This window comes from Vitis vinifera, chromosome 10 (genome assembly GCF_030704535.1).
Source record: "Vitis vinifera cultivar Pinot Noir 40024 chromosome 10, ASM3070453v1".
Classification (NCBI taxonomy): domain Eukaryota; kingdom Viridiplantae; phylum Streptophyta; class Magnoliopsida; order Vitales; family Vitaceae; genus Vitis; species Vitis vinifera.
Window position 1 is genome coordinate 11875322 of NC_081814.1, and position 27020 is coordinate 11902341.

The 27020-nt window shown below is 30.3% G+C and overlaps 1 protein-coding gene and 1 long non-coding RNA gene across 5 annotated transcripts; both read left to right on the forward strand.

Annotated features, from left to right (window-relative positions):
- The first annotated feature begins 624 nt into the window (after positions 1-624).
- LOC104880520 (uncharacterized) lies at positions 625-10055 on the forward strand. Of its 2 annotated transcripts, XR_002031033.2 has the most exons (5): positions 625-828; positions 938-981; positions 8001-8157; positions 8304-8846; positions 9006-9102. It is a non-coding gene; the product is annotated as an uncharacterized LOC104880520 (long non-coding RNA). The 2 variants fall into 2 exon arrangements; XR_009466740.1 differs by lacking the exons at positions 8304-8846; positions 9006-9102 and adding an exon at positions 9395-10055.
- Positions 10056-14047: 3992 nt separating this feature from the next.
- Positions 14048-24480, forward strand: CIPK04 (CBL-interacting protein kinase 04). 3 transcript variants are annotated; one of them, XM_010657131.3, is made up of 15 exons: positions 14048-15005; positions 15715-15777; positions 16928-16999; positions 17180-17287; positions 17435-17515; positions 17727-17780; positions 17881-18006; positions 20284-20373; positions 20644-20763; positions 20887-21012; positions 21490-21606; positions 22206-22262; positions 22368-22442; positions 22790-22868; positions 24256-24480. In XM_010657131.3, the coding sequence occupies exons 1-15, from the start codon at positions 14829-14831 to the stop codon at positions 24276-24278; spliced, it is 1368 nt and encodes a 455-aa protein (XP_010655433.1). In that variant the 5' UTR covers positions 14048-14828; the 3' UTR covers positions 24279-24480. The 3 variants fall into 3 exon arrangements, with proteins under 3 accessions (XP_010655433.1, XP_010655434.1, NP_001268217.1); XM_010657132.3 differs by lacking the exon at positions 17435-17515; NM_001281288.1 differs by lacking the exon at positions 24256-24480 and having other exon boundaries at positions 14829-15005; positions 22790-22873.
- Positions 24481-27020: the final 2540 nt, after the last annotated feature.

The window sequence follows — 27020 nt, forward strand, 5'->3', positions numbered from 1 at the left end:
TTAAATTTACTAAACATGTTTAACTATTAAAATTTTAAAATATAGAACTTGATAAATTTCTAATATAAAATTTTAAAATTTTAAAACTTGATAAGCTTGATAAAACTTTGAAAATAACAATTTTAAAATATAAAACTTGATAATTTTCTCATACATAATTATAAAATTTAAAATTTTAAAACTTGATAAAAAAATTTAAAATATAAAACTTGATAAATTTCTAATATAAAATTTTTAAATTTTAAACTTGATAATTTTAAAATTTGAAAAACTTAATAAAAATTTTTAAACAACACTTTGAGTAAAACATTGAACTTTCAAAATTAATTTAAAATTTTAAAATAATTGTAAATTTAAAATTTTAAAATAATTGATAATAACCACAACCAACATTTTAACCCATAAAAATGTTAAAATGAGATTTGATAATAACCACGGCCAACATTTTAACCATATATAAAGCCATGAATATAAAGTCTCACATCACTTTCCAATATAATATTTTAACCATGTGGGCCAACATTTTAACCATTGACTTTCCAATATAAAATACATAGCCAACGTTTTAACCCATAAAACGCTTCACCTGCAATCATTTCCAATATAAAGCCTCTCCCTCCTGCCAACAAAACTCATTTTCTCTTCCTTTCCAAAACTCACGACCATAAAACCCACAAAACCTACCCACAGCCCCCATTGCTTGGAGGAAGCCATTGCCGGAAAAAGCTTATGGAAGCCATGCGGAAGAAGCCCCATGGAAGCTATGGTCCGTAAAGCCAAAGCCACCTCCAAGAAACTCCCGTAAAAATCGTTTCTCTCTAGGTTTTGGTGAGTTTTGGGATTATTTTTTTTTTTGGTTTTGTTAGTTGGTATTTTGGAAATGTTTGTGATTAGGTTTGAGATTCCATTGTTATTGGGTTTATTTCCATTGTTATAGGGTTTTGGTGCTTTTGGAAAAACCACACTTAATTACTTCCCAAGGTACAATTTCTCTCTAGTTTCTCTCTATTTTTTCTATGATTTAATTCTGATTTCATTGTTATTGGGTTTATTTCCATTGTTACTGTGTAATGAAAGAATTTTTCTTGTGTGTTGCATTCTTTTCAATTGTTTATTTCCATTGGGTTTAATTACTGTGTTGCATTCCTAATTTGATTAGTTTTCAACAATGTTGTTTTTTCTTTGTTTATGTAGCTTTGAGTTTGTGAACATGTTGATATGGATTAAAACTATATATTCCACACTCCACGTTTGTAAATAATATAACTAATAAAATTTGATCCTTACCCACCAAAGACTATATATCAATTTTTTTTTTGTCCTATTTATGAGTCTCACAAACAATAATATTTTACAAAATTTTAAATATTTTATTTGTATATCAAATATTATAGTCATACAATTAAGACACATCACCTTTATGAATATTATTTTCCACGTAAGATAGATTTTTATACCATATGTCACACTTTAGTTAAGGATATGGTAATTTAAACAAATATTTTTTAAGATAGTCCTAAAAATTATTTTAAATTTTATGATGCCCATTAAGTGTATTAGGAAATTGCCTTTTTAATTAAATATTAAAATATTTTTTAAAATACAATTTTAAATTGCCTTTTCAATAATATTTTTTTAGCTTTGGGAACTCATATTACCAACTATCTAAAATCCATGATATTTTAAGTAGATAAAAAAAAAAAAAAAAAAAGTAGATAAAAAAAATTATAATTTAAGAACTATTAATTATATAATAAGAGATACAAATAATTATGAAAAAGTTTGTACACAAATAACTATTAAAAAAATAATTATATAAATATATAAAATAAAATATTATACATAAAATTTATTTTAAAAATATTTTAAATTTTTAAATATTCTTTTGTTTTATTAAACATAATTATTAAAACTCTTTTATAAAACTCTTTTTAAAAATAATTATCAAACATGCTATTAAAAATTTGAATCATAATTCTTTCTAAATAAATTCATTTACAATTAATAATATAGAATGAAACTTAAGTATGTAATAGCTCCCACCGTAAATCCCCTAAAATTTAATGATTTTCCATGTGGCATGACATCATGTCATAGTCAAATCATTTCCATCCTAAAATAAATAAAGAAATTTACAATGGTGGTGCAAACCAGATTGCAATGATGGATTAATTAAAGTTAAAGTAAATCCCTCAATGCATCCAAACTTACATGATTAAAGAAATTTTATAAATTAGAATTATGAAATGAATAAAATAATAAAAAATGGATTATTGATTAGCTTAATTGGCAACTATTTTATAGCCGTCGAGATACAAATAAGAGATACAAGTAGATATTTTATTTTATATATACAAATAATTATTTTTTATTTTTTATATATTTTTAAAAATAAGTGAGCCAAAACCCACTTTTCTTTTAAAAAAAAAAAGAGTTTGAATTGAATTTAGGTAATAAATTAGATTAGATAAAACTTCTTATACATGATTTATTAAAATTTTGACTGAATACATTTAATTTTCATTGATTCCAAATTCCTTTAATATATACATATATATAATATATTTTTTTTGGATAGAGTTTGAGTTGGCAATCAACCAAATCCCCAATCCACATGAGCTACACGTTACAACCACTAATGTTGAGTTGGATATAGGCCCTGAATCTGCATATATATTATAATCTAAAATTCATGATATTTTAAGGAAATAATTATATGACTTATGAAAAAATGCATTTCACAATATTTTTAAATGAATTATTTATAAAAATTGGGTTTATATATGAATCTGCATATAGATTATAATCTAAAATTCATGATATTTTAAGTAGATAAAAAAATAGAAAGTAGATAAAAAAAAACTATAATTTAAGAACTATTAATTATATTGTATATACCTTCATGAAAAATAGATGGAGAAAATATTTTTTTTTATCTTTGAATTCCCAAATATAATTTAAGAACTGTTAATTAAACCATGATTGACTTTAGTGAAATATTTACATTTTTAATTATTGTCAAAAGTAAAAAATAAAAAATAAAAATTTTAAAAGTGATACAAATAAAATCTATTCTCAAATTTATATTTTTCTTTTTATGATTTAATTTATAAGTTGTGTCTTTTTTTTATTTAAAATAAAGTAATTAGTTTTTAAAGTTTAAAGATAGTAAACTTATATAATATTTTTAATTAAATATATTCTCAAATAATATCCTACTTCCAAAACAACTTCTCAACAAAAACCATTTTTTATTAAAAATAAAATAAAATAAAATAATATCAAACCTATTCTAGAAAAAGAATAGGAATATTTAGAAAATTTTTGTTTTGCACCCAAATTAGAAAATTAAGAAAATTTTTGTTTTGTTTCATCTTATTTATACCTTATCCTTTCGTTACTTCATGATCTAAGATATGCATATGTCGCATCTATTGTGAAATATTATCTATGATTTTATATTTTATTATTGTTATCTGTGAACTAACCCTCGTTGATTTTATGCAATAAAAATATTAGTAATTCATTTATATAAATTATCGAATGTGTTAGTTTCATTGTGTGTTTTTATCTATTTCTTTTCTAATATTATTTGTCATTAATTTTATCATTTACTCATTTTCATATTAGAAAACCCTAGAATTCCCGTTCAAGTATCCTTGCTTGACAAATGTCTCTTTTATCATATATTAAAAACATATAAGTTGTAGACATGTGGATATGATTATTTATTGTGGTCATATTCAAGTTTTCAACCTATATGTTTTGTATATGATTGGTAGAATTGTCTGCAAATGATGCTTGAATTGTCCATTTGGACAGTTTGGAAATACATAATATCTATGAAATCACACGCTTATGCTTTAACATATTGATAAGATTTGACAGTGATTCCCCTTGTTCTCTAGGTGCATATTTGGACAAGGTGACATATTATTAACAGCTTAATTAAGCTAACTAATAGTATGTTTATACTTTAGCCAATTCGTGTACTTGGAGAACTATGGGAAAATGCTGCCAAAATTTTATCAAAATGAAACTAAGCATGTTAGTGATTGATTCATAGGGATTATGCATTTCTAAATGGGATAGGAACCACTACCAAATATAGGAGTTTGAGATGATAAAAAACATATCACATTATAAGTTGATATGAAGATTCATTGTTATGTGATTCAAGGGTTTAATTTGCGAAGTACGAGAAAAATGCTAATAGATAAGAGTTGGATGCAGAAGTCAAGAGTAAGTAGTGAATATCATAAAGGAGTTTTGGAGTTCTTAGATTTTGCCTTTACCAATGCACCTGGAAAAGAAATTCTCCCATGTCCTTGCATTCATTGCAATAATTGTGTTATGCAGAAGCGAGAAATCATGTATGACCTTTTGTTGGACAATGGGATAGCTAGAAATTATGTGCAATGGTTGATGCATGGGGAATATGAGTTTTGTGAACCTGCAAATACTAGCACTAATGAGTCTGATATGCATGATGAGATGGAAGAAATGTTAAATGATGCATTTGGAATGTCAATGTCAAATGAGGAATCTGAACGAAGTCCACATGTGCATGAGGAGTTTGAAAAACCGAATAAGGATGCAAACAAATTTTATAATTTGTTAAGAGAAGCAGATTAAGAACTATATCCAGGGTGTAAATAATTCACAAAGTTGTCTTTTATCATAAGATTATTTCATATGAAGTGTCTTAATGGATGGAGCAATAAGTCCTTTACAATGTTGCTTGAATTGTTGAAGGAGGCACTTCCTGAGGGTGAGACATTGCCAAGCAACTATTATGAAGCAAAAAAATACTTCGTGACCTTGGCCTTCATTATATCAAAATTGATGCATGCCCCTCAGATTGCATGTTGTATTCAAAAGAGCATGCAAATGCAAATGAGTGTGTTGTTTGTGGTGTCTCCAGATGGAAATCGAGTGATGATCATTCTACAGATGAGTTCACTAAGTCAGTAAAGAAAAAGAAAATTTATGTTAAGGTTTTGCGTTACTTTCCCTTAAAACCAAGGCTTCAAAGGTTATATATGTCATCTAAGACAGCTTTTCACATGAAATGGCATGTTGATGGTCGCATGGAAGGTGAGATGATGAGGCATCCAGTGGACTCTTTGGCTTGGAAAAACTTCGATAACGTACACCCTTCATTTGCGCTAGAACCTCGAAATGTTAGGCTCGATTTAGCAAGTGATGGGTTCAATCCTTTTGGGAATATGTCAATTTCATATAGTATGTGATCGGTGGTTCTTATTCCATATAACTTACCACCTTAGATGTGTATGAAACAAACATTCTTCATGTTGTCACTACTTATTCCTTGTCCAACTACACCTGGGAATGACATTAACATATACTTACAACCATTGATAGATGAGTTGAATGACTTATGGGAGGTTGGAGTTGAAACATATGATGCTTCAACAAAACAAAATTTTTGTATGCGTGCAGCTATATTATGGACCATCAATGATTTTCCTGCATATGCAAATCTTTTGGGTTGGAGTACTAAAGGGAAATTTGCTTGTCCTATTTGTAATAATGATTGTTCTTCATATCGATTACAAAACGGACGGAAATGGTGTTACATGGGTCATCGTCGATTTTTGTCGATTGATCATAGATTTCGACGTGATAAAAAGTCCTTTGATGGAAATGAAGAGCATAGAGCAGCACCTAAACAATTGTCTGGGGAAGATGTTCTACATCAATTAGATGGAATGGAACATATTACTTTAGGGAAGACATTAAAAAATAAGATGTCAGCAAAAAGGAAAAGAGAACATGTTGAACTTGAGCACAATTGGAAAAAAAAAACATTTTTTTTCCAATTTCCAACTTGGAAAACCCTCATTTTACGTCACAATTTGGATGTAATGTATATTGAAAAGAATATATGTGATAGTATAGTTGACACCTTGTTGAGTATTGATGGTAAATCGAAGGATAACTTCAATAGTCGTCTTGACTTGCAAGCTATGGGTATCAGATATCAACTTCACCCCATACAAAGAGGGAATAGGGTTATATTGCCTGCTACATGCTATTCACTAACTTCAAATGAAAAAAAGGAATTCTGTAAATTTTTAAAAGAAGTAAAGGTTCTAGATGGTTATGCTTCTAACATCTCTCGGTGTGTACAAGTGAATGAAAGAAAGATATTTGGGTTGAAGTCTCATGATTGTCATGTTCTCATGCAACAACTCCTTCCACTTGCAATTTGAGGAGTTCTACATAAGAATGTTTGTGTTGTTATAGTTGAACTATGTAGTTTCTTCAAACAGTTGTGTTCTAAAGTGTTAAAGACTGATCAATTAGAGCATCTTGAGAATGACATAATAGTCACACTTTTCAAATTAGAAAGAATATTTCCTCCATCATTCTTTGATGTTATGGTGCATTTACCTATTCATCTTGCAAGTGAGGCAAAGATCACTGGACCAGTGCAATATCGATGGATGTATCCTATCGAGCGATATGTTCTCATTCAATTAATCTTATGTATATTAGGTTTCGTATAGTTCATGAAACAAATCTATCATGTTGTGGAATGACAGGTATTTACGTACATTAAAGTCTTATGTCCGTAATAAGAGTCGTCCAGAAGGTTCTATTGCAGAGGGGTACATAGCAAAAGAATGTACAACCTTTTGTTCAAGATATTTGCATGATGTTGAAACGAATCATGACCGTGAAGAAAGAAATTATGTCATTGAAAATAACATAACAAATGGTGGAGGCTTAACCATTTTCAAATGCATGGAACGTACAATAGGAAAGTCAACATCTCGTGTTTTTAGTACAGAAGAATGGTCTCAAGCACATTTATATTTGTTGACTAATTATAAGGAAGTGATGTCATTTATTGAGTAAGACACTTATTTGAATAAAACTTTATATTAATTCTCATACAAAAATTTAATTTTGGTCTTTGTGAGCATTATAATTAATTTTTTCATTTTTATCAGAGAGCATAAGCAATCTATAAGGGTTAAGCCTCATATTCGTGCACGAGATGTAGATTTGATTCACAAAAGAGAATTCATTAGTTGGTTTGAAGAACGTGTAAGTTCATTCACTACTTAAATTGTTCTATTATCTAATACACATGTATGTATTAACATCTTATATTTGAATCTATAGATTATAAAAATGTGACATGAAGGTCCAATTTCTAAACACATACTATCATTGTCTCGTGGACCAAGTACATCAGTTACATGTTATAGAGGATACATCATTAATGGGTTTAGATTTCACACAAGAGAACGAGAAAATGGAAAAAACTCAAAATAGTGGAGTTGTTGTGACCGCGGAGGTATCAAGCTTTGCAAGTGCAAGAGATAAGAACCCAATTCCTAGTCATGTTTCTTACGATGGTGTGCTAACTGATGTAATTGAGTTACATTACCTTGGTGGAAATAGAGTTATTTTATTCAAGTGTGACTAGTGTGATGTAATCAATAGTGGAAGGAGAATAAAGAATGATGAATATGGGTTTACGTGTTTGAATTTTGAACATACCATATGCACAGATGAACCATTTGTGCTTGCATCTCAAGCAAAACAAGTCTTCTATGTTCAAAATTGAAATGAGGAAAATTGGCACACTGTTGTAGAGATACAAACTCGAGGGGTTTATGATATGAATCAGAAAATATCTACTAATGATCCAGAGCCATATCAACAACTTATAACACTTCATAGTCAACGTGATGTGCATGAGTTGATCGAGAATGATTTAATCAATTGGGATAGAAATGATATTGCAGGAAAAACTATCCAAACAGATGTTCTACTATCACGACAAGAAAACATTGTTGAAAGAGATAATGAATTCATTCATGATGATGATATAGATGATGTGTAGCTAATAATATTGGTAAGTACATAAATATATACTTACCAAATATACAAATTGTAATTTATTTCATATTATTTATGTAACTTATTTTGTATTACTTTTTCTAATTTACTTTATTATGTAGGAAATGTCACATTGAAGAGGAAGAGTACAAATAGCATCTCCAGAAGATGAGTTGGACAATCTACAACAACTCTTAGATATACAACCTGCTGCAACTACTACTCCTAGTAGTTTTGATCCTTCTGATCCTTCTGATTCTTCAAATCCTTCTGTTGTTGGTATGATTAAGAAGATTATGTTTAACTTTACATATGATAAATGTGTTTACATATATTTAATTTCTTGAATGATAGGTTTTTAATGTTTAATTTTATATAAAATAAGTAAATTATGTTTCTTTTAATTTCATTATTACTCTTAATAGGTTCATCCTCTAGCAAAAAGAGGACACGTGGCCTAACACGTAACTTAGATTTACTTAGTATGAAACCCGGGGAAAAAAAAACTACACTACTCAATACCAGAGGGCAAGTTGTTTATGATGGAAAATGGGAAAGATTGTCAAACTATATGGGAACATTGGTGCGATCTCAACACAATGTACCCATCCAAGTTCAAGATTGGAATCATGTTAGTGAAGATGTGAAGGAAAAGATTTGGGCTTTAGTATTGGTATATGCTAGTTACTATTCAATCTAAATTGTAATGTTATTGTTTAAAAATGATACCTCTTATTTAAACATGACATTTTAATGCAATACAGGCAAAATATGAACTAGAAGAAACATGTAAGAGCTACATTCTTCAATGTTGTGGAAAATTGTTTAGAAGCTATAGAAATAAAATGAAGGCCAAGTATTATAACCCTTATAATACAGATGAGGAGAGATTGTGCCATCGACCTCCACACTTATCGGATGATGATTGGAGGTGACTCATCCACTTTTGGGGTACACCTGAGGCCAAGGTAAAGATAATGATATTTTCTTGATAATGTATCTTATGATACTCATATTCACATAAAATGATATTTATTAGTTATATCTAACCTAATACTTCATGTATATAACTTTTATTATGTTTCTATTACCTATATAGGTGACTTGCTATTTTTTAATTGATGTAGGATATCTCAGAAAAAAAAACAAGGCAAATAGGCCAAAACAAGTGATAAAGCATACATCGGGATCAAAAAGTTATGCTCAAATTCGATATGAACAGGCTGGAAATTTATTATTAATATGATTTGTTTGTACATAAATAATTCATCATAAATAACTCAATTGTTTTACTTATAAGAATAGGCACAAAAGAAGGAGGATCGAAGTGATCCCAATAGAATTGAGATGTTTGCCCTAACACACACAAGAAAAGATGGGATGCTTGTTGATGATCATTCTAAGGAGATTATGATAATGAAGTAAATAAATTTTATATACTTGTATTTCAATCATAGCCTCATACTAAATTATTTTAAAAGTCTAACAATTTTTATTTTTTTTTTTATAATTCTAGGATCAATTTCAACAATTACTATCCCAACCTGAAGGGACATCTTCTTCTACTTGTGCATCATCTGGAGCATCTACATCTGTATCATCTACATCTGTAGCATCTACATATGTAGATGAGATATATACTCAAGTCATGGTTCCAGAGAGGCATGGTCGTGTTCGAGGGTATGGATTTGGTCCTACTCCTACCTCAATCTTTGGTTCTACTAGTAGAAGGCGATCAGGAGTTATTCTTTCAACACAACTTGAAAACGCCCAAGAGATGCTAATATAGCTGCAGAACAAAAGTTTACAACTACAACTAAAGAACTCTCAAATGTGAAAGAAACATTTGAAAAGAGGTTGATAGAAGTTCAAAAGAAGACACGTGAAGAAGTGAAAGAAGAGTTTGAAGAAAAAATGATGGAAATGCAAAGAAAAATGCAAGCACAAATTCAAGAACAGATGATGCAAATAATGCAACAATTTCAGCAAAAGCAGTAGAAATTTGAAGATTTTGCTACATCTTTATATGATAGATTCTCTTTTTTTTTTTTGAAGATTATGCTACTTATTTATATGATAGATTCTCCTAACTTTTTTTGCTTTCTATAACTATTATGTGATGTTTGGTTGGTTGATTTGTTATATTATGTTAGAATGTGAAACTAAATTTGAATCTCTTTGTTTTTTGTTTGTTTGGTTTTTTTCTTTTTTGTTATATTATGTTTTTTTTATTTATTTAATGACTTATATTCATATATGAGTTTTTAACTAGCTTGGAATAATTGATTGTAATATATTGAAATTGGTTTAATTGATTAATTGCATAAACAAGTCTAAAATGGGTTTGTTTGGGTTTATAACAAGTTTGGAAAATTTTAATTTATAAAAAACCAATGTCCAAAATATAACATATTTTAGTAACAACCACTAAAAAATTGTGACCATAAGTGTACTTTTAGTCAAGCTTAAAAATGAACCGTCACCAAAAGTTAGGGATAGCGGCCATAACAGACTTAATGATTAGTCACAGTCACTTAATTACCGTGACCATATACCTATATTTAGTCACGGTTAACGGCATTTGACCATGACCATAAGATTACATATAGTCACGGTCATTTTCTTAACTGTGATTATAGACATACATTTAGTCACGGTGAGGGTACTAACTGTGACCAAAAGTTGACATTTAATCACAATCATTTTTATTAACCGTGACTATAAACATCCATTTAGTCACGATTAGGGTATGGACCATGACCAAAAGTTGACATTTAGTCATGGTCATTTAATTAACCGTGACTATAGACATACATTTAGTCACGGTAACTTACTTGAGCATGACCATAAACTTACATATAGTCACGGTCGATAATTTTACCCGTGACTAAATGTAAACATATAGTCACGGTTTATTACCTGACCGTGACCAATACCTTTAGCTACGCCTTATACTGTAACACTCAGTCACGGTTTCATAAGACCGCGACAATAGGCTTTGGTCACGGATATATAAGATTTGGTGACGGTCAAAAATCCTATTTCTTGTAGTGGAACTGGAGCCCTAAATGGGGGTCTACAATAATACATTTCAATATTCATATATTTATATATATATATATATATATATATATATATATATATATATATATATATATATATATATTGTTAATAAGTATTTTTACATTTTATTATTAATAATATTCATAATTAAAATATTTAAACTTATAAATAAAAATATATTACATTATATTGTTAAATATATAAAATCGTTTTGTATACATCAAATATTATATTAAATAATATTATATATTATCATTATTTTATATTGTATTATACACATTGTTTTAATTATTTTCGTTTTTGAATTAAAATTTTAATTTTTTTTATTTGCAAGAAAAGTAATACAAAAACTTAACAGAAAAAAGAGAATATACAAGAGTAATAAATTTATGATTTATGGGAACAATTATCATATCTTTATAAATACATAACAAAATATTGGATAAATTATCATATCTTCAAGCAAATATGACATAATTTTATTGGATTGTATATCTAACCAGACAAACATGTGCTAAGGGCGCTTTCATCCTACTTTATTTTGGTGAAAATATAGAAAACTTTGATCCAACTTAAATTTTTTCAAAATCTCTAGCATTAATACATGAAATATCTAACTAGGAAAGGTCAATGGAGGATATTTTAGTTTTTCAAAAAATCTTCATTGATTATAATTATTGTCAAATGTTTCTATTTTAAGTAAAATTTAAGCTTTTGCTTGGTTTGGAAAATATTTTCTATTTTCATTTTTTAAAATCAATTTTTTTCTACATTTTTTTTCTTGCAAATACATTCAAAATATTTCAAAATCTCTAGCATTAATACATGAAATATATAACTAAGAAGAATCAGATCGAAACTACTTTAGTTTTTCATAAAATCTTTAGGTTTATGATTATTGTCAAATATTTTTATTTGAAGTAAAATTAAGATTGTATTTGGTTTGAAAGATAAAAAATAAATTAAACAAGCAAACCTAAACATTTTCTTATTTTATTTTTTTATAATATTTCACATTGAATGAAGGAACCAAATGTTTGACATTACATATAGTGTTTATTTTAAAGCAATAATCAAACTTAAAGCATATAATATTTACATGAAATGGATCAAACCGTTACAATTTCAATCCTTATACAAGCAAAATAATTTGAAAATTTTATTTAAAATTGAGGTTGGCTTAGTTTCAAAATTGCATATACTCCAAGTTATTTTCGAATTTAGCTACTTTTTTTCTATATATATAAACAGTAGCACTTTATGGATTTTAATGAGGAAAATTATTTGGAAAAAGAGGCAAATTTGGTATAAAATTCATTTATTAAAAAACTTAATCTGATAAAACTAACAAAATTAGAACGAAAAAAAATAGTAAACCTAAGAAATTAAAAAAAAAAAAAAAAATAGAAGTCAAATATGGAGCCTTTTAATACTAATAAAATATAGTGCTTATTTTCTCTTGCTTATGTCATGTGCTCATCTATTGTTGAATTCTTGCTCCATGGATATTTAATAGTTGGTTGACTCATTCCAGCAACGTTCAAAGTTCATTTCCCATGATTTATCATTAAAATTCCACGAATTTTTTAAAATATAAATCCACGTAGTTCATTTAATTTCAAGTTTTTTTTAAAAAAAATTTATCAACCTTTGATTTTTAAAATAGTATTATAGAGAAACAATTTTTGCTAATTTAAATAATATATTTGATGAATTTTTTTATTGAAATTTGTTTTTTTTTTTAATTTTTAAAATAGATTAAGCTATTTTTAGGTATATATATATTTTAATGATATTTTAATAAGTAATTAAACACTTCCTCGACGTTTCACGAAACTGTTATGTTAACTTGCAATATAAAATTGTGACTAGGATTGAATAGACATGCAGTTCACAAAAATTTTGCCGCCGTATTATAATAATACGATATAAATTATATAATATTATAATGAGCAATAATACAACTTCAATAATATATTGTGCAATAATTGAATTCAGTGCATCTACAATTCGTTGACTACAATGTCTCCAGGCTTTTTCTGACACGTCATTAATTCCATTTTTCTGTGGGCCACACCTCCTCCTTACCTCATCGCCGTCCGATGCTCTTTAGTCCACAGTGTCTGCACGATACGTTATGTGAACCGTAGTTCCGCAGGGTACACAATCAATTCCAACCCCTCTGTTGGTTTCTGACACCTCAGGTAGGGCCTCGATCCTCTGCTCCTCCCTTTAGCCGCCTATCTTGCTACCGCCCCTCTCATTTTCTAAAACGATTTTTTTTTAATAAACATGTTTTTTATATACACAACGTAACAAATCTAACCCCGACTCATAAATATTATTTGTTGGGTACTAAAAAAAAGTAAGAAATTTTTTATTCTATTACACGTAAGATATCACAAATACTCTTATACAAGAATATCCTAATAAAAATGACACTTGTTTAATCAAATTATCAAATATATTATATTATATTAATTTGACAAGCATTTTTTTTTCTCTAATCAAATAAATTCAACATCACATTATTGACATTTTCAATTGCTTGATTTCTTAACCAATATAAAACTTCCGTAATAATAAATACATGTACAAATAAGAATATGAATCCATTATTGTCTTTAAAATTATTAAAATATTTGTCGCTTTTCCGGGAAAAGTTAAACAATGGTAGGCCAATGGTTTTGAAATGTCATATTTCTTGTATAAGGTATTTTTATTAAGAGGAAGAAACATATAGAGGAGACAACTTCTCTCTCTAAAAATTTAAAAATGTCATTGTAAGATGGTGTTTGGAGGCACTTTATGTTTTTTGTTTTGTTTTTTTTTTAATAACTAATAAATAAAATATAAAAAGTCTTAAGGATTTACCTTAAAATGTAATGATTTGTAAAAACTAATTAAAAATCAAATAGTAAAATTTAAGCAAATAAGGTAAATTAAGTATTTCATGAATCGAGTTATGCGTAGATCTAATTTGGAACAGTTTTCTATTTTTGACTTCCAGTGGAGTAAAGTCGAAGTCGAAGTCAAAGTTATAGTTTTGAAAATGTAATATTGGTATTATAAAAATTATATTAAATATATGTTAAAGTTTAATAACCCAAATTTTATTAAGCTTTGAATAGTGCTTTTGACTTGTCATAGCTTGATCCAAACATTTTCCTTTCATGCAAATGGCTTTAATTTTGCGTTGTTTTCCTTTCATGAATCATTTTCCAAATTTATTAGTGAATAATTAAGGAAAAAATTATTTATTTATTTTTAAATGGTTAGGTGGCTATATTTTATGGGCCCTAGCATGAAAGTAAACGGGACTCACCTCAGGGAATCCAGCGCCTACTTCCTCATCTGCGCAATATTAAGTCTTCCATACTCCAATTATATCGCCGAAGATTCAGTACTCTCTATGAAAGCATCCCTAACCCCAAAGAAATAGACGTCTACGAATCATTTTCCGATCAGATCTTCCTCGAGATCGCCGTAAAGTCGAGAAAGAAATCACAACTTTCCACTCGCAACAATCCAGCAAATCCTCCGTTTCTTTCGTCCATGTAAAATCTATCGGCTTCCCTAAAAATTTCACGTTCTTTTGGCGTTCTTGCATACCTGTCCCTTGATTCACCGACTTCATGGGGTTATCGTTTGATCCAATAGCCGATACCATCCTCCGAGGATTTTATTCATCTGATTAAGACTGGAAATTAATTGAGTTTAGGGTTTCTATAGTTGTGTTCTTTTGTGTTGTTTTTTGTCCCTATAAGATAAAAGGAAGATGAGTGTGGCGAAGTCTCAGGTGTGGCAACCTTGCAAGAAGAAGAGATCTTGAGAGAGAAGATTAAGAAGAAAGGGAAGTTTCCGGGGCAAGAAAGTGCGGGAAAATCATGGCGTCACGGTCAAGTACTGGCAGGACACGTGTGGGGAAGTATGAATTGGGTCGAACCCTAGGGGAAGGGACGTTTGCAAAGGTCAAGTTTGCGAGGAATGTGGAGACTGGGGAGAATGTTGCTATTAAGATTCTCGACAAAGAAAAGGTTCTTAAGCATAAGATGATCGGTCAGGTATTATTCTTAGTTCCAATTTTTTCCCTCCGATACATGTGGGGAATTTTTGTTTGGTTGCTGATTTTTTCTGTTTAAACTCCGTTTGTTTCTCACGAAAACCTTTGCCTGAGAAAAAAACAATAAAAAGACCAATTATTAGGCAAGTAATGGCTGATTAGTCCTGTGATTGATTAATTTGGAAAATCGAAAGAAGTTCCAATAATTATAAACAATTAGACAATTGACTTATTTTTCCTTTTGGCGCATACAATTTTTTATCATTTTCTTATTTGTTGCTTCTCATAACCTTTGATTGGGTCCAAGAAAGCCAAGGAAAAAAGACGGGAGGAGATTAGATGATTCAAATTTTATTTAGTTTTGTTTTCTACTATATCAGGAGGTTCTACTGGGCAGACAGTTGTCCTTGGGTTATTATTTTGTAAACTAGAACAACAGGAAATTTGAGGGTTGATTTTTCTTCCCTTTTTATTTCTTCAGCTTCTCGGTAATCAAAGGAACATTTGAGTTAATTAACCAGTTGTCCTGTTTTTACTGCGTAATGTGAACTTTGTTTGTATTCACTTGATGATTCAAAAGTTTTGTTATGCTCTGTTGCCTTATTGTTATTTATGCAAATGTCATTCTTGCTCACACTTTCAAAAATGATTTTGATTGTGAGTGTGAATTCTTTTTTTCTTTAATATGTGCTTGCGTTTGTTCATTGCAGATTAAAAGGGAAATTTCAACCATGAAACTGATCAGACATCCAAATGTCATTCGAATGCATGAGGTTAGAAGGCAGTGAAATAAATTATTACTGTTACTCAAACACTGTAGCTTAATTGTGTTTTGATTTGCCTTCCTTGTGCTTTTTAGCTATTTTTTGCACTTGGATGATCCCCAGTTCTTTTTTTCTCTCTATTTTTTCTTAATCAGATTATTCCCATATTTGTCATTGAATTAATGGTGACCCTTTTTTTTTTATCTTTTTAAATATTTTCTGCACATTTCCATACCTGTGTAGTTCTTTGGAATTTGGACATGCACTTGCATATTGCTTTCCATAGCATGCTATATTTTCATCTTTAGAGCATTGGTTCTATCACTTTTCTTTATTCATGAGATAATCCAAATTGTTCATTTGGATGGTGGAGATGTTGGAGACCTTTTGGCGAAAACTTCAAAGGCAAGTGGTGAGACAGGACATAGAGTATGGACCATGGTCAGATTCAAAAGTGGAAAGTTCTCAGTTAGAGCTTCCTACTCATTTTTGAGACTAATAGGATCAGATCCTTTTCTAGCTGGAGCTGTTTAGAACTCACGGATTCCGATGAGAGTGTGGTTTTTTGCATGGGAAGCAATGTGGGGAATGATATTGACTTTGGACCAGATGAAAAGGATAGGAATGCCTTTAGGAAGCAGATGTTATATACTTATACATTGTGCATTTGTGGGAATTTTGTGGGCAGCTGGTTTTTTCTATATTTGGGATGAATTGGGGGATGGTTGGAATCGGCACTATGTCAGGATGAGTTGGAAGAGAGCATGGCTGAGTGCCTTTGTGTCTTTTTTTGGAGGGAGAGAAATCGAAGGGCATTTGAAGTTGTGGAAAATTTGGAATGACCGCTCAAATTTTTTTGTTTGCGGTTTTTTGGAATACGTTAGACGTCTTGCAAAAGAGACATCTACGTTTATGATGAATTTTGTTGATTGGTTTGGTTCAAAGTAGGTGTGGGAAGGCTTTGTGATTTTTCTTTTTCTAATCTTTTTGCTTGGTGCCCTTCGTGTACCCCCTGTGTACTCTGGGGTGCCCTTGTTGTAGCTCTTTCTATGGCTTCTCTTATATATATATTTGGTGTGCTTATCAAAAAATAAAAAATAAAAAAATCCAAATGGTTCATTTATTCCTTTAGTCACTTGATCTCTTATTCTGGCTGTAGGTGATGGCTAGCAAGACAAAGATATACATTGTTTTGGAATTTGTGACTGGTGGTGAACTTTTTGACAAAATTGTAAGATGGCTTTTTACTATAGTTTTTGTTTGCTCTTTAGAATATGACAAACTTATTATATGCAACTAAGAATCAAGTGCCTAAATTACTGAAATGACTATTTATATATATATATATACGTATGTATGTATGTATATATATTTATCTTTCTCCCAATCCTGTTTATTTCCCTTGACTCAGGCTAGTAAAGGAAGGTTGAAAGAAGATGAAGCAAGAAAGTATTTCCAACAGCTAATTAACGCTGTGGATTACTGCCATAGTAGATGTGTTTTCCATAGAGACCTAAAGGTGGGACTTTTAATATTATTTTTACTATTGCTGCTTACAGTTTGTCATAATGTTAACTCAAAATTTGTCTTCAATAAAGTATAAGTGGTGGTGAAAAAAATGAATTAGTTATATATAACCTTAACCTCAGTGGTTTTGGAATGGCAGCCGGAGAATCTATTGCTTGATGCTAATGGAGTTCTTAAAGTTTCAGATTTTGGATTGAGTGCACTACCTCAACAAGTTCGAGTATGATTACTTAGTGTCTCATGTGCAAGTATTTTCTAGTGTACAATAGATTAAATCCACAGTCCAGTATTATTGATATGTAAACCTCTAGATGCACTGATTCTCATTTTGTTTTACCAATATCATACTATGATGCATTGCTAGATTACTTTTCATAATTTAATTGTTGGTAGTCAAATTCAAACTGATTGTCTTGAGTCTGCTCCTTTAGGAAGATGGGTTACTTCACACAACATGTGGAACTCCAAACTATGTTGCTCCAGAGGTACATTTGCTTTTTCTGCATTATGGCAGTACATTTCACTTTTGAATTTCTGGTTTTTCTTTTTCTTTTTAATCATAATTTTGGCTCTTTATGTTTCTAGGTGATCAATAACAAAGGCTATGATGGAGCTAAGGCAGACCTATGGTCATGTGGGGTAATCTTATTTGTTCTTATGGCTGGCTATTTGCCTTTTGAAGAATCGAACCTCATGGCTTTGTATAAAAAGGTGCCCATTTCCCCTGTTTTTTATGTGTTGTGTGTTTGTTGTAATGCCCCATCCATCCCTCTTTTTGCTTTGCAAAATGTGAAATAGTTATAAATTTACTTTTTGTTCGCTAATGTCTAAGGCAAGTCCAAAAAGCGGTAGTAAAAGATTTACTTCTAATTTACATCAAGGAAACAATACAAATATGTTGGATGGATGCCATTTAGTAGTGGGAATGTTGAGTTATGATTTGCAAAACAACAACTTCTAATTTGCAAAACCTTCATCCTATCAATGATCCCCTTTATCTGTCAAAATCCTATCTCATAATTTGCCTAGAAAAGAAGGAGAAATTTTTGTTTATGAGTTATTATAAATAGGTGCATAGAATTTTGTCTATGAAATATTGACTAAGCTTTTATTATGAACAAGTTTTGTGCACTCTTATGTGATTTATGATTACATTATAGATCATATAATTATTGTAAATGAAATTATAATATTATTGTATATGCAGATTCTTGTTTCTAAGAAATCAAAATGTGATTTTATGGTAGTGGAGAGTGATGGATGATGCTTTACAATTGGTCCCTCTAATTCCTCTGATCTGGTTCATTTTCTTCTTTTGATGTTCTAATCAATTATTGCTTTCCAACTTGATATGAAGGTCTCACTTGACGAAAATGACAGTTGGAAAAGAGTACTAGGAATGGTGCATATGAACTTTAGCATCAAAAGTTTGCAAGAAAAGTATTTTGGATAGTACTATGGATCTAACTTGGTTTTGCTCCCTGGCAAAGAAGGTGAATTTGTGGTACTTGGATATTCTGCAGCCCATGTTGTACAGTTTATGGGGTTTCCTCTAACGGCATCATTGTTCTGAACATCCTAAGATCAATGGTGGAGGTGATTCCAATAGTGTGCACTTATGATGTCCCCATGAGATTTCTTCAATGGTGCAGTTAGCTCTCTAAAATCCAAAATATGATCAAATTCTTAAAATTAGAAAAACAATGACGGAAAATTGATTAACAGATCTAAAGAAATCATGAACTTTAAAAATAAAATAAAATTGATTAATGTTAAGAAAATATTGAAAAATAAGTAAGAAAAAAATTCTAGAATTCTAGCTAGTGAAAGTTATATTAAAAATTAGTGCAAAGTAAGTTTAGTTTCTTGTTGAGAGGCGATGTGAAAGAGAATTTACCATCAATCAACTTATTATGAGATGTTGGAATTTAGTTAATTACTACTGCCTTTGTAAGCAAACTGCTGAGTCTGCAAACCACATACTGATCTTTATTTTTCTATTTAATTAAGTGGCTTGGGTGCTGCCTCAAGTAGTTAAGGAAGTTTTACAAAGTTGGTAATGTGCTTTTATTGGTTATAGTGGCAAAGCAGTTAGGAGATTGATTCCTATGCTTGTTTTGGAATGTTTGGAAGGTGCAAAACATTGAAGGAAATGAGAAGTTGATTTTTGCAGCAATTTTTTTTTTCTTTAAGTCTTGTTCTTGTGGTATAATGGGGGAGCAGGAACTGTAATGCTCTTGTTTGTTGTTTTTGTAGATAGGCTTCGAGTGGTAGGTTAGCATGTTGGGTGGTTTTTTCTTCCTTTTGTTGCATCTTGTATAAATTGTGTTTACTTGGTATACACCCTGTTGGCTAGGCACTCTTTTGTTAATTTATTTTGTTTTTCTTATTAAAAGCAGCATCATCATCAACAACAATACTATTAATAAAAGAACATTAGTAAAGATTTGAGTGGACTCTAGAATTGACTATTAGAAAAACATGTTGAGCTTGGATTGTGTTATTAGGCTTTTAAACCCACTGTCAAAATACACTATCTCAGTTTATTGTTTAACAAATAAAATTGAATTAAACATATTCTGCTACCTGTTTTTTCATCTTTGGTTTTTGTTGCCCTGAGGATGAACACTACTCATGTGACTTTTATATTTTGAGTTTTAAAGAAATCTTATGGAAATTGGAGAATACATACGTAAAATTTGCCAACATAGATCAACACAACTACTTGTAAATGGTCAATGAAGAAAGATATATGCCATAGATACTATCAAACTTACAAGAACTAGAGTTTTAAATGGAAAGGTGCAAATTTATTGGCTCATCATCTGTATTTCAAGAGATATGTCTTGTCATGATTTGAAGTAAGATAATCTGATTCATAAGCTCTGCTTTTACAAGGTTATCTTTATGTTTATCGAATGATTCTCCTTAATATAATGCATTTATAAAGCCAAAACCTGGTTATATAAGGACTTGATGTTATTGTAGATATTCAAGGCCGACTTTACGTTTCCTCCCTGGTTATCCTCAAGTGCAAAGAAGCTAATTAAAAGAATCTTGGACCCTAACCCGGAGACGGTAGGTCCATCCCCTTTTGTTCTTTTGCCTTGAAATATAATAATCATATTTCCTATTCTAGTAAAATTTTGTACATATATTGTATAAAGAGTTTACTAACCTTATCAAGAAGAGAAAAAAAGGTTTTTCTTCTCTGTCTTCCTTTTATTATTTTGGTTTGGGAGGTGATTAGTTTGGTGTACCTGAGATCATCTTTTAGTTGCATTAGCCATTATTTCTCCCATCGCTTATAACTCATGAGTTACGTGGTATTGCTATGGTTTGAAATAGAGGATTACAATTGCTGAAGTCATTGAGAATGAGTGGTTTAAGAAGGGATATAAGCCACCTAGTTTCGAACAAGCAGATGTTAGTCTTGATGATGTGGACGCCATCTTTGATGAATCAGGGGCAAGTATTCTTGTTGTTGTACCAATTTCATTAAACATATTTTTCTTACACTTCTTGGTCAATCTATATGTCAATGGTTTGTTAGGGTGTGCCATTGTACTTGATTTACCTTTTGGTGTATAGGACTCTCAAAACCTTGTTGTGGAGAGGCGTGAAGAGCGACCTACGACGCCTGTCACTTTGAATGCTTTTGAACTCATCTCTACATCTCAGGGTCTCAACCTCGGTACTCTCTTTGAAAAGCCAATGGTACATTGTAGCTTTGATTGTTATCAAATTCACTGACATATTAAGATCTAAGTTTATTTGTGTGTCAAGTTACAGCTCCTAAGTGATATCATCAGGAATATCTTAAAATGCTTGGGATGATCTTAGATGTCCTGATCTTGAAAGCATCTTACCCATCACCATTTGACTGTTCAAAAGCCTGTGTAGATGATTCTATTGTTGTGTTCTGATATTTACTTGTAGGTTCTATTATATAATAACTTATGAGATTACGGCCTGGTTGATCTCTCAGAAATAATTTTTTCACCCCTCCCCCCACCAGCTGCACAACAACAAATGTTAAGGAGTAACCATTGTCTCTCATAAGTCATAACATATGTTGCTTCAAAGTTACAACCAGATAAATAAATGAGCCTTAACTGAATATTTAGCTCTGATCTTATCTTGAACTTTCTCATAAATATGAAGCCTGCATCTAACATTTTTTTTGGTCACCAGGGCCTTGTTAAACGGGAGACAAGATTCACATCGAAGCGTCCTGCCAATGAGATTATCTCAAAAATTGAGGAAACTGCTATGCCTTTGGGGTTTGATGTAAAGAAAAATAACTTCAAGGTCAATAAGTACTCTCTTTTTCTATCTAAGATGCAATTCGCCATAACTCTTCTTCTTTACACAACTTTCCTTAGTGATTTAGAAAGAAAGTTTATTATTAATCAAATTTGAGGTCTAAGATGAGGATTTGTAGAGTGGATGAATTGTTGCAAAGAATACAAGTATTGCATGCACTGAATCCTGATTTCGTTGCTTGTGACCTTTATATTATCTTCAGTGGGCTTGCTCCTAATTGCTAAGTGTCGAAGATTGAATAGAACTGATGTACCTTGATTAGACTTGGTTATAGTTTTCTGACTTTCTATTTGATTTGCAAATAAAATTGACTTGGCATTCTTGACTTTTCATGTCCAAAATCTTAGTCTGATGATAATTTCCCAATGCTTAGTTTAGTTTGTGGCTTGTCTCAATCACAAATATGCTTGTGGGATTTATGTAGAACTGAATACTTGGCTAAATCACAAAAATACGCTGGGATTTTCGTGGAACTGAGTAGTCAGTGATGAATCTCCTTATTTGTTTGATAAAGAACCCTAACATTGTTGACAAAGTCATATGGTATTATTCTGCTCTGCTAAAACCTTTGTTTTTCATTTCAGATGAAACTTCAAGGGGAGAAAACTGGACGCAAGGGTCATTTATCCATTGCAACAGAGGTATGTCTCTTCTAGTTACCTTGTTCGTAGGATCCCCTGACTATGAATTCATTGGAACATTAATTGAAGATGTCTCAACCGAATGTTAATAATTTACTTGTATAGATTTTTGAGGTGGCCCCTTCGCTATACATGGTTGAGCTTCGAAAATCTGGGGGAGATACTTTGGAATTTCACAAGGTATGGAGCACTATCTCAATGCAATTGTCATATTAAATTAGAATGGATATTGAATTTTTATCCAGGGCATATTGGTGTCCAATATTTGGTTTGATACTATACCCAAGCCCTACCCTCTTATATGTAAAGCCATGTGCTATAAAATGTAGTGCTGTTTGTGCTAAAATAAGCTTCTACTACCAGTCACTAATTTATTCCAAAAGTAACTAGACCCCTACGGAATTTAAATTGGCTCACTAGGGAATTGGCACCCTAAGCACAATATTATTTTCCCATGTTAGGGAAACAATCTTTTTTTCCCTACAAATTATAAATTCAATCATTCACTGATTCTGTCTTATGTGCAGTTCTACAAGAACCTCTCAACTGGGTTGAAAGATATTGTTTGGAAATCAGGAGATGAATCAAAGGAGGAAGTGAATAATGGTTAGTGCATTATAACAGGGATTAAGTTTATATCTTGCTTGAAAATGATTGTTCCTTTAATGACTTTGAAATGATAGTCAATACTTGAATTGACAAATCTAGCCATGCAAATGCCTAGGCAGAAAAACAAATCATATGCAAAACTTGAAAATCTTTCAATGCACCTTCATGTTTGCATTGTTAGAAAATGTGACTTATAACTTCTTGTCATACAGAAAGATGGGAAATTTTTGGATGGTCCCGTGGTGATACAGTAGATGAACTTTAAACACCTTAGAGATTTTCAATTCTTTGTTCTCAATTTTAAAAAGGAATAAAACTGGAGAACAATGGGAAAAAATTTATTGAGCTTAAAACTTGTTTTTTCATTTTTCTTTTACTTTTCTTTTTCCTCGTTTCTTTCTCCTATTCTTTACCTTTAAAAACTGGACTGGATTGGTGGGTCTGACTGGTCAAACCATCGACTGCTCTGATCCCTGGGCAAAAATCCGTAACTGAAAGCAGGAATGGAAATTAATCCATGTTTGACAGTAATCAATAGGTAAATAAATTAAAAGGGTGGAAGCCCAGCCTACAATAATAGGCTGCTGATGGGCTCTCTTACACGTCTAAGAAACCAATAAATAAGAATTTAAAGGCCCTCTTGTCCTCATCTGCTTTGACGTGGGATGGGGGACGGGTTTGAGCCATGGACCATTAGATTGTGGGATGGGGCTGTTACCATTTTATTGCTAATGATTTTTATTTAAAAGTTGGAAACCAAAAATAAATAGGATAATTATTGTAAATTTTTTTAATAATAACTAATATGTAAAAAAATATAAGTAAAATAAATTATAATTATAAGAATTTTCTTCTATTTTAATATATTTCTTCATATTTAAATAGAATATATTTTTTTATTTGATTAAATTTAAAACATTGATACATTTATATTTATTTATGATTTATGAATTAATTTTGATAATATGAAAGATAAAAAATAAATGTTATTATTTTAAATTTTTTTATTCATATTTAAAATTTTTATAATTAAAATTGTTTTATGTTTTAATAATATATAAATTATATATTTATGATGTCACTGATTAGATCATGGTTGAACTGTTGATTTAACCATTGAATTATGAATTGGTAATTTTTTTAATTTAATGACTGCGATCCAATCATGAAAACATTGAAAAATAGTAATGCACGATATAACTTAACTATATGGAGTGTTAGGTAGATAAGGGAAGGTGGCAATCATATTATGCTATTTCAGTGAATTGTTTTGTTAGTCATGATGTATTTCAATTTGGACATATGTTTTTTTTCATTTAGATACATGGGTTATTCTAAGATCACTAGCATATATGACTTTCTTGTTTGGGTTGTCTTTCTACAGGGTCTGGTGTGGCATCAACTTGATGACCGGCTTCCTCTTGTAGTTGGTATAATGAAGTTTAGACTATATGACATTTACCTCAAAGTATGCTATATGAGACTTGCAAGATTATATCAAAAATGTTTTGAAAGACATAATGTGATTGTATCAAGAATTGTTTTGAAAGGTATAAAGTGATTGTATCAAAAACGTTTTGAAAGATATAATGTGGATATTTGATCTCTAGATACAAGATGTTTTGGCATTTGCTTTGTTTATTTGATGCTAGGATCCCATATATAGCTTCATCTAGGAACCCCAACTCATTGAAATAGACCTAAAATCCCCTTCCTTATGTTTGTAGATGACTTGTATCATCTTTGGTGAAGCATCTCAAAATGCTTGTTTCAATATTAGTAGGATTTTGAATAATTTTTGTGCTATGTCAAGACAGCTTATGAATTGTGAATTTTCATAAGTCTTTAATCCAGATTTCTAACAATATTCAAGGGGCTGTGAAGAGGAGGCTAAGGGAAACTCTTAATACATTCCTATTTCCAATGACATTAGTAAATATCTTGGTTGTCCAATAATTCAAGGTAGAGTTAAAAGAAGCATTTGTTTTTTTTGAAGTAATTCTTAATCCCATAAAAAGCTTGCATCTTGAAAAGCTCGTTTCCTTTCAAGAGCTGATAAAATAGTCTTAGTAAAGGCTAATTTGACTAGCTCTCCTCTTCATGTTATGGATTGCTTTAAACTTACAAAGAGAAATAATGAGGATTTAGATAAAATCAACAAAATCTTCCTATGGAATGTAGGGTCTAATGAGTCTATAGGATTTCCTTTGGTAGCCTGGGAAGAGGTTTGTAGACCTAAATGTGAAAGATATTTAGGAATTAGGAGGAATGAAAATGTTGATAAAGCTTCAATTATTAAGCTAGGATGGACAATTCTCACGAACGACAATTTTTTTAGGATCTTTTTTTTAAAAAAAAAGGAGATTTCATTGTCTGAAAGAAAATTATTAATCATAGAAAATATATTAGAGCTGGGCTGAAATTGTGCATAGGAGATGGAAGGAAAGTCTATTTCTTGACAGATTGTTGTGTTTACATGACGTCTTTTATTTCTTTTGTAGATGAAAATCATTTACATTGTAGCAATTGGGATGCCAAACTTCATGTCTTTATAAATTAGGATTCCAAGGAGTGGAATCTACGATGTATTTCCTTAATTGTTTCTCCAAGTGTTTTGGTTGACATTAAAACAATCCTTATTCCATCCTCTCCCTTCTATGATAGGATTTTTTGGGGTTTCTCTCAAGATGGTAAGTTCACTCTTAAGTCAGCTACTTGGACAATGAAAAAGCCTTCGGTGCACCTTATATTCAAAATTCTACATTGGATTTGGAAATCAAATCTTATGCCAAAAATAAAATTTTTCCTATGGTTAGTTATTAGAAATGCCCTCCCTACTTGCGAGTACCTAATGGCTAGAAGATTGGAAATTTCAAAATGGCGTCGTCTATGCAATCAAAATATTGAAAATATTGACCATATTTTTTAAAATTGCCTTTTTGTCTAAGGAATTTAGGATCACATCAAGTTTAATTGTCCTATGAGTTTGAAGGTGGTTTTTTTAATCTGGGATTGAAATGGTGTATAAAAACTAAAAAATTAATTGCAAAATTTTCAGCCATCTTATGGAAAAAGTTGTCATTATCTTGTGGAATGTATGGATCTATAGAAATTACAGTGTTTAAGAAGATTTAACCCAACCCATTTCTCGTTAATGAGAAAACTACCTTAAACTTTCAAAATATATAGGAATATGTAACTAACTTTCATCTTCAAATCGAATGATGTAATGTCCCTTGAGTGATTAAAAAATAGATTCATTGGATTCCTCCAATTAGTGGAAATTTCAAATTAAACTTTGCTGTTCTAGGGTAGAGAATAGAAGTGCATTACGATGGGTTATTAAAAATTCTAATGGTATAATAAAAATGGATGCAAATAGGCATATGAGTAATGTGTCAATAATTATTGAAGAATGCATGACTTTTAGAGATGACTTGTTAGTTGTTAAGAACAATGAGTTTTTAAATCTAGAGATTGAAGGTGACTTAAAAGTAGTGATGGATGATTATAATAAAAAAAAAAGTAATATTCCTAATTTTATTATATTGTTGATGGAAGATATTTGGAGGATAACTCAAGACCTTAATATTATTTGTTGTCATATTTATAGCAAAGCAAATAGAATAATATATTATTTAGTTAAAAAAAAGTAATTGTAATTTAGAGTCTATCATTTGGAGGTTAGATTTTCCTAGAAATTATAAAGTTTGGTTTTGATGATCATTATAGTTCATCTTTCAATCGAATGTGTAAATACTCTATTTCATAAGTCTTTCTATAAAAAGAAAAAAAACCCACAAGTGACGGCAACTATTTTTTATATAAGCTGACATAGAAAATGTATGATGTTAGGAATTAAATTCTATTGCTGTTGGAGTGGCATCTCATGGTCAAAGAGCCCCAATTTTTTGTGCAATATTTTATTTAGAGTGTGTTTGAAAATATTTTTACTCAGTGTTTTTAAGGAAAATATTTTCTTTGGAAATGTTTTTAAGAGAATCATTCATTAGTGTTTCTCCAAAAAACATTACAAATGATTTTTCTATATTAAAAGTGATTTTTTCGATTTTTAAAAGCGTTTCCTTGATTTTGTTAAATGCCTATTTTTTTTAAAAAAAATATTTTTTAAGTTAAAAACATTTTATA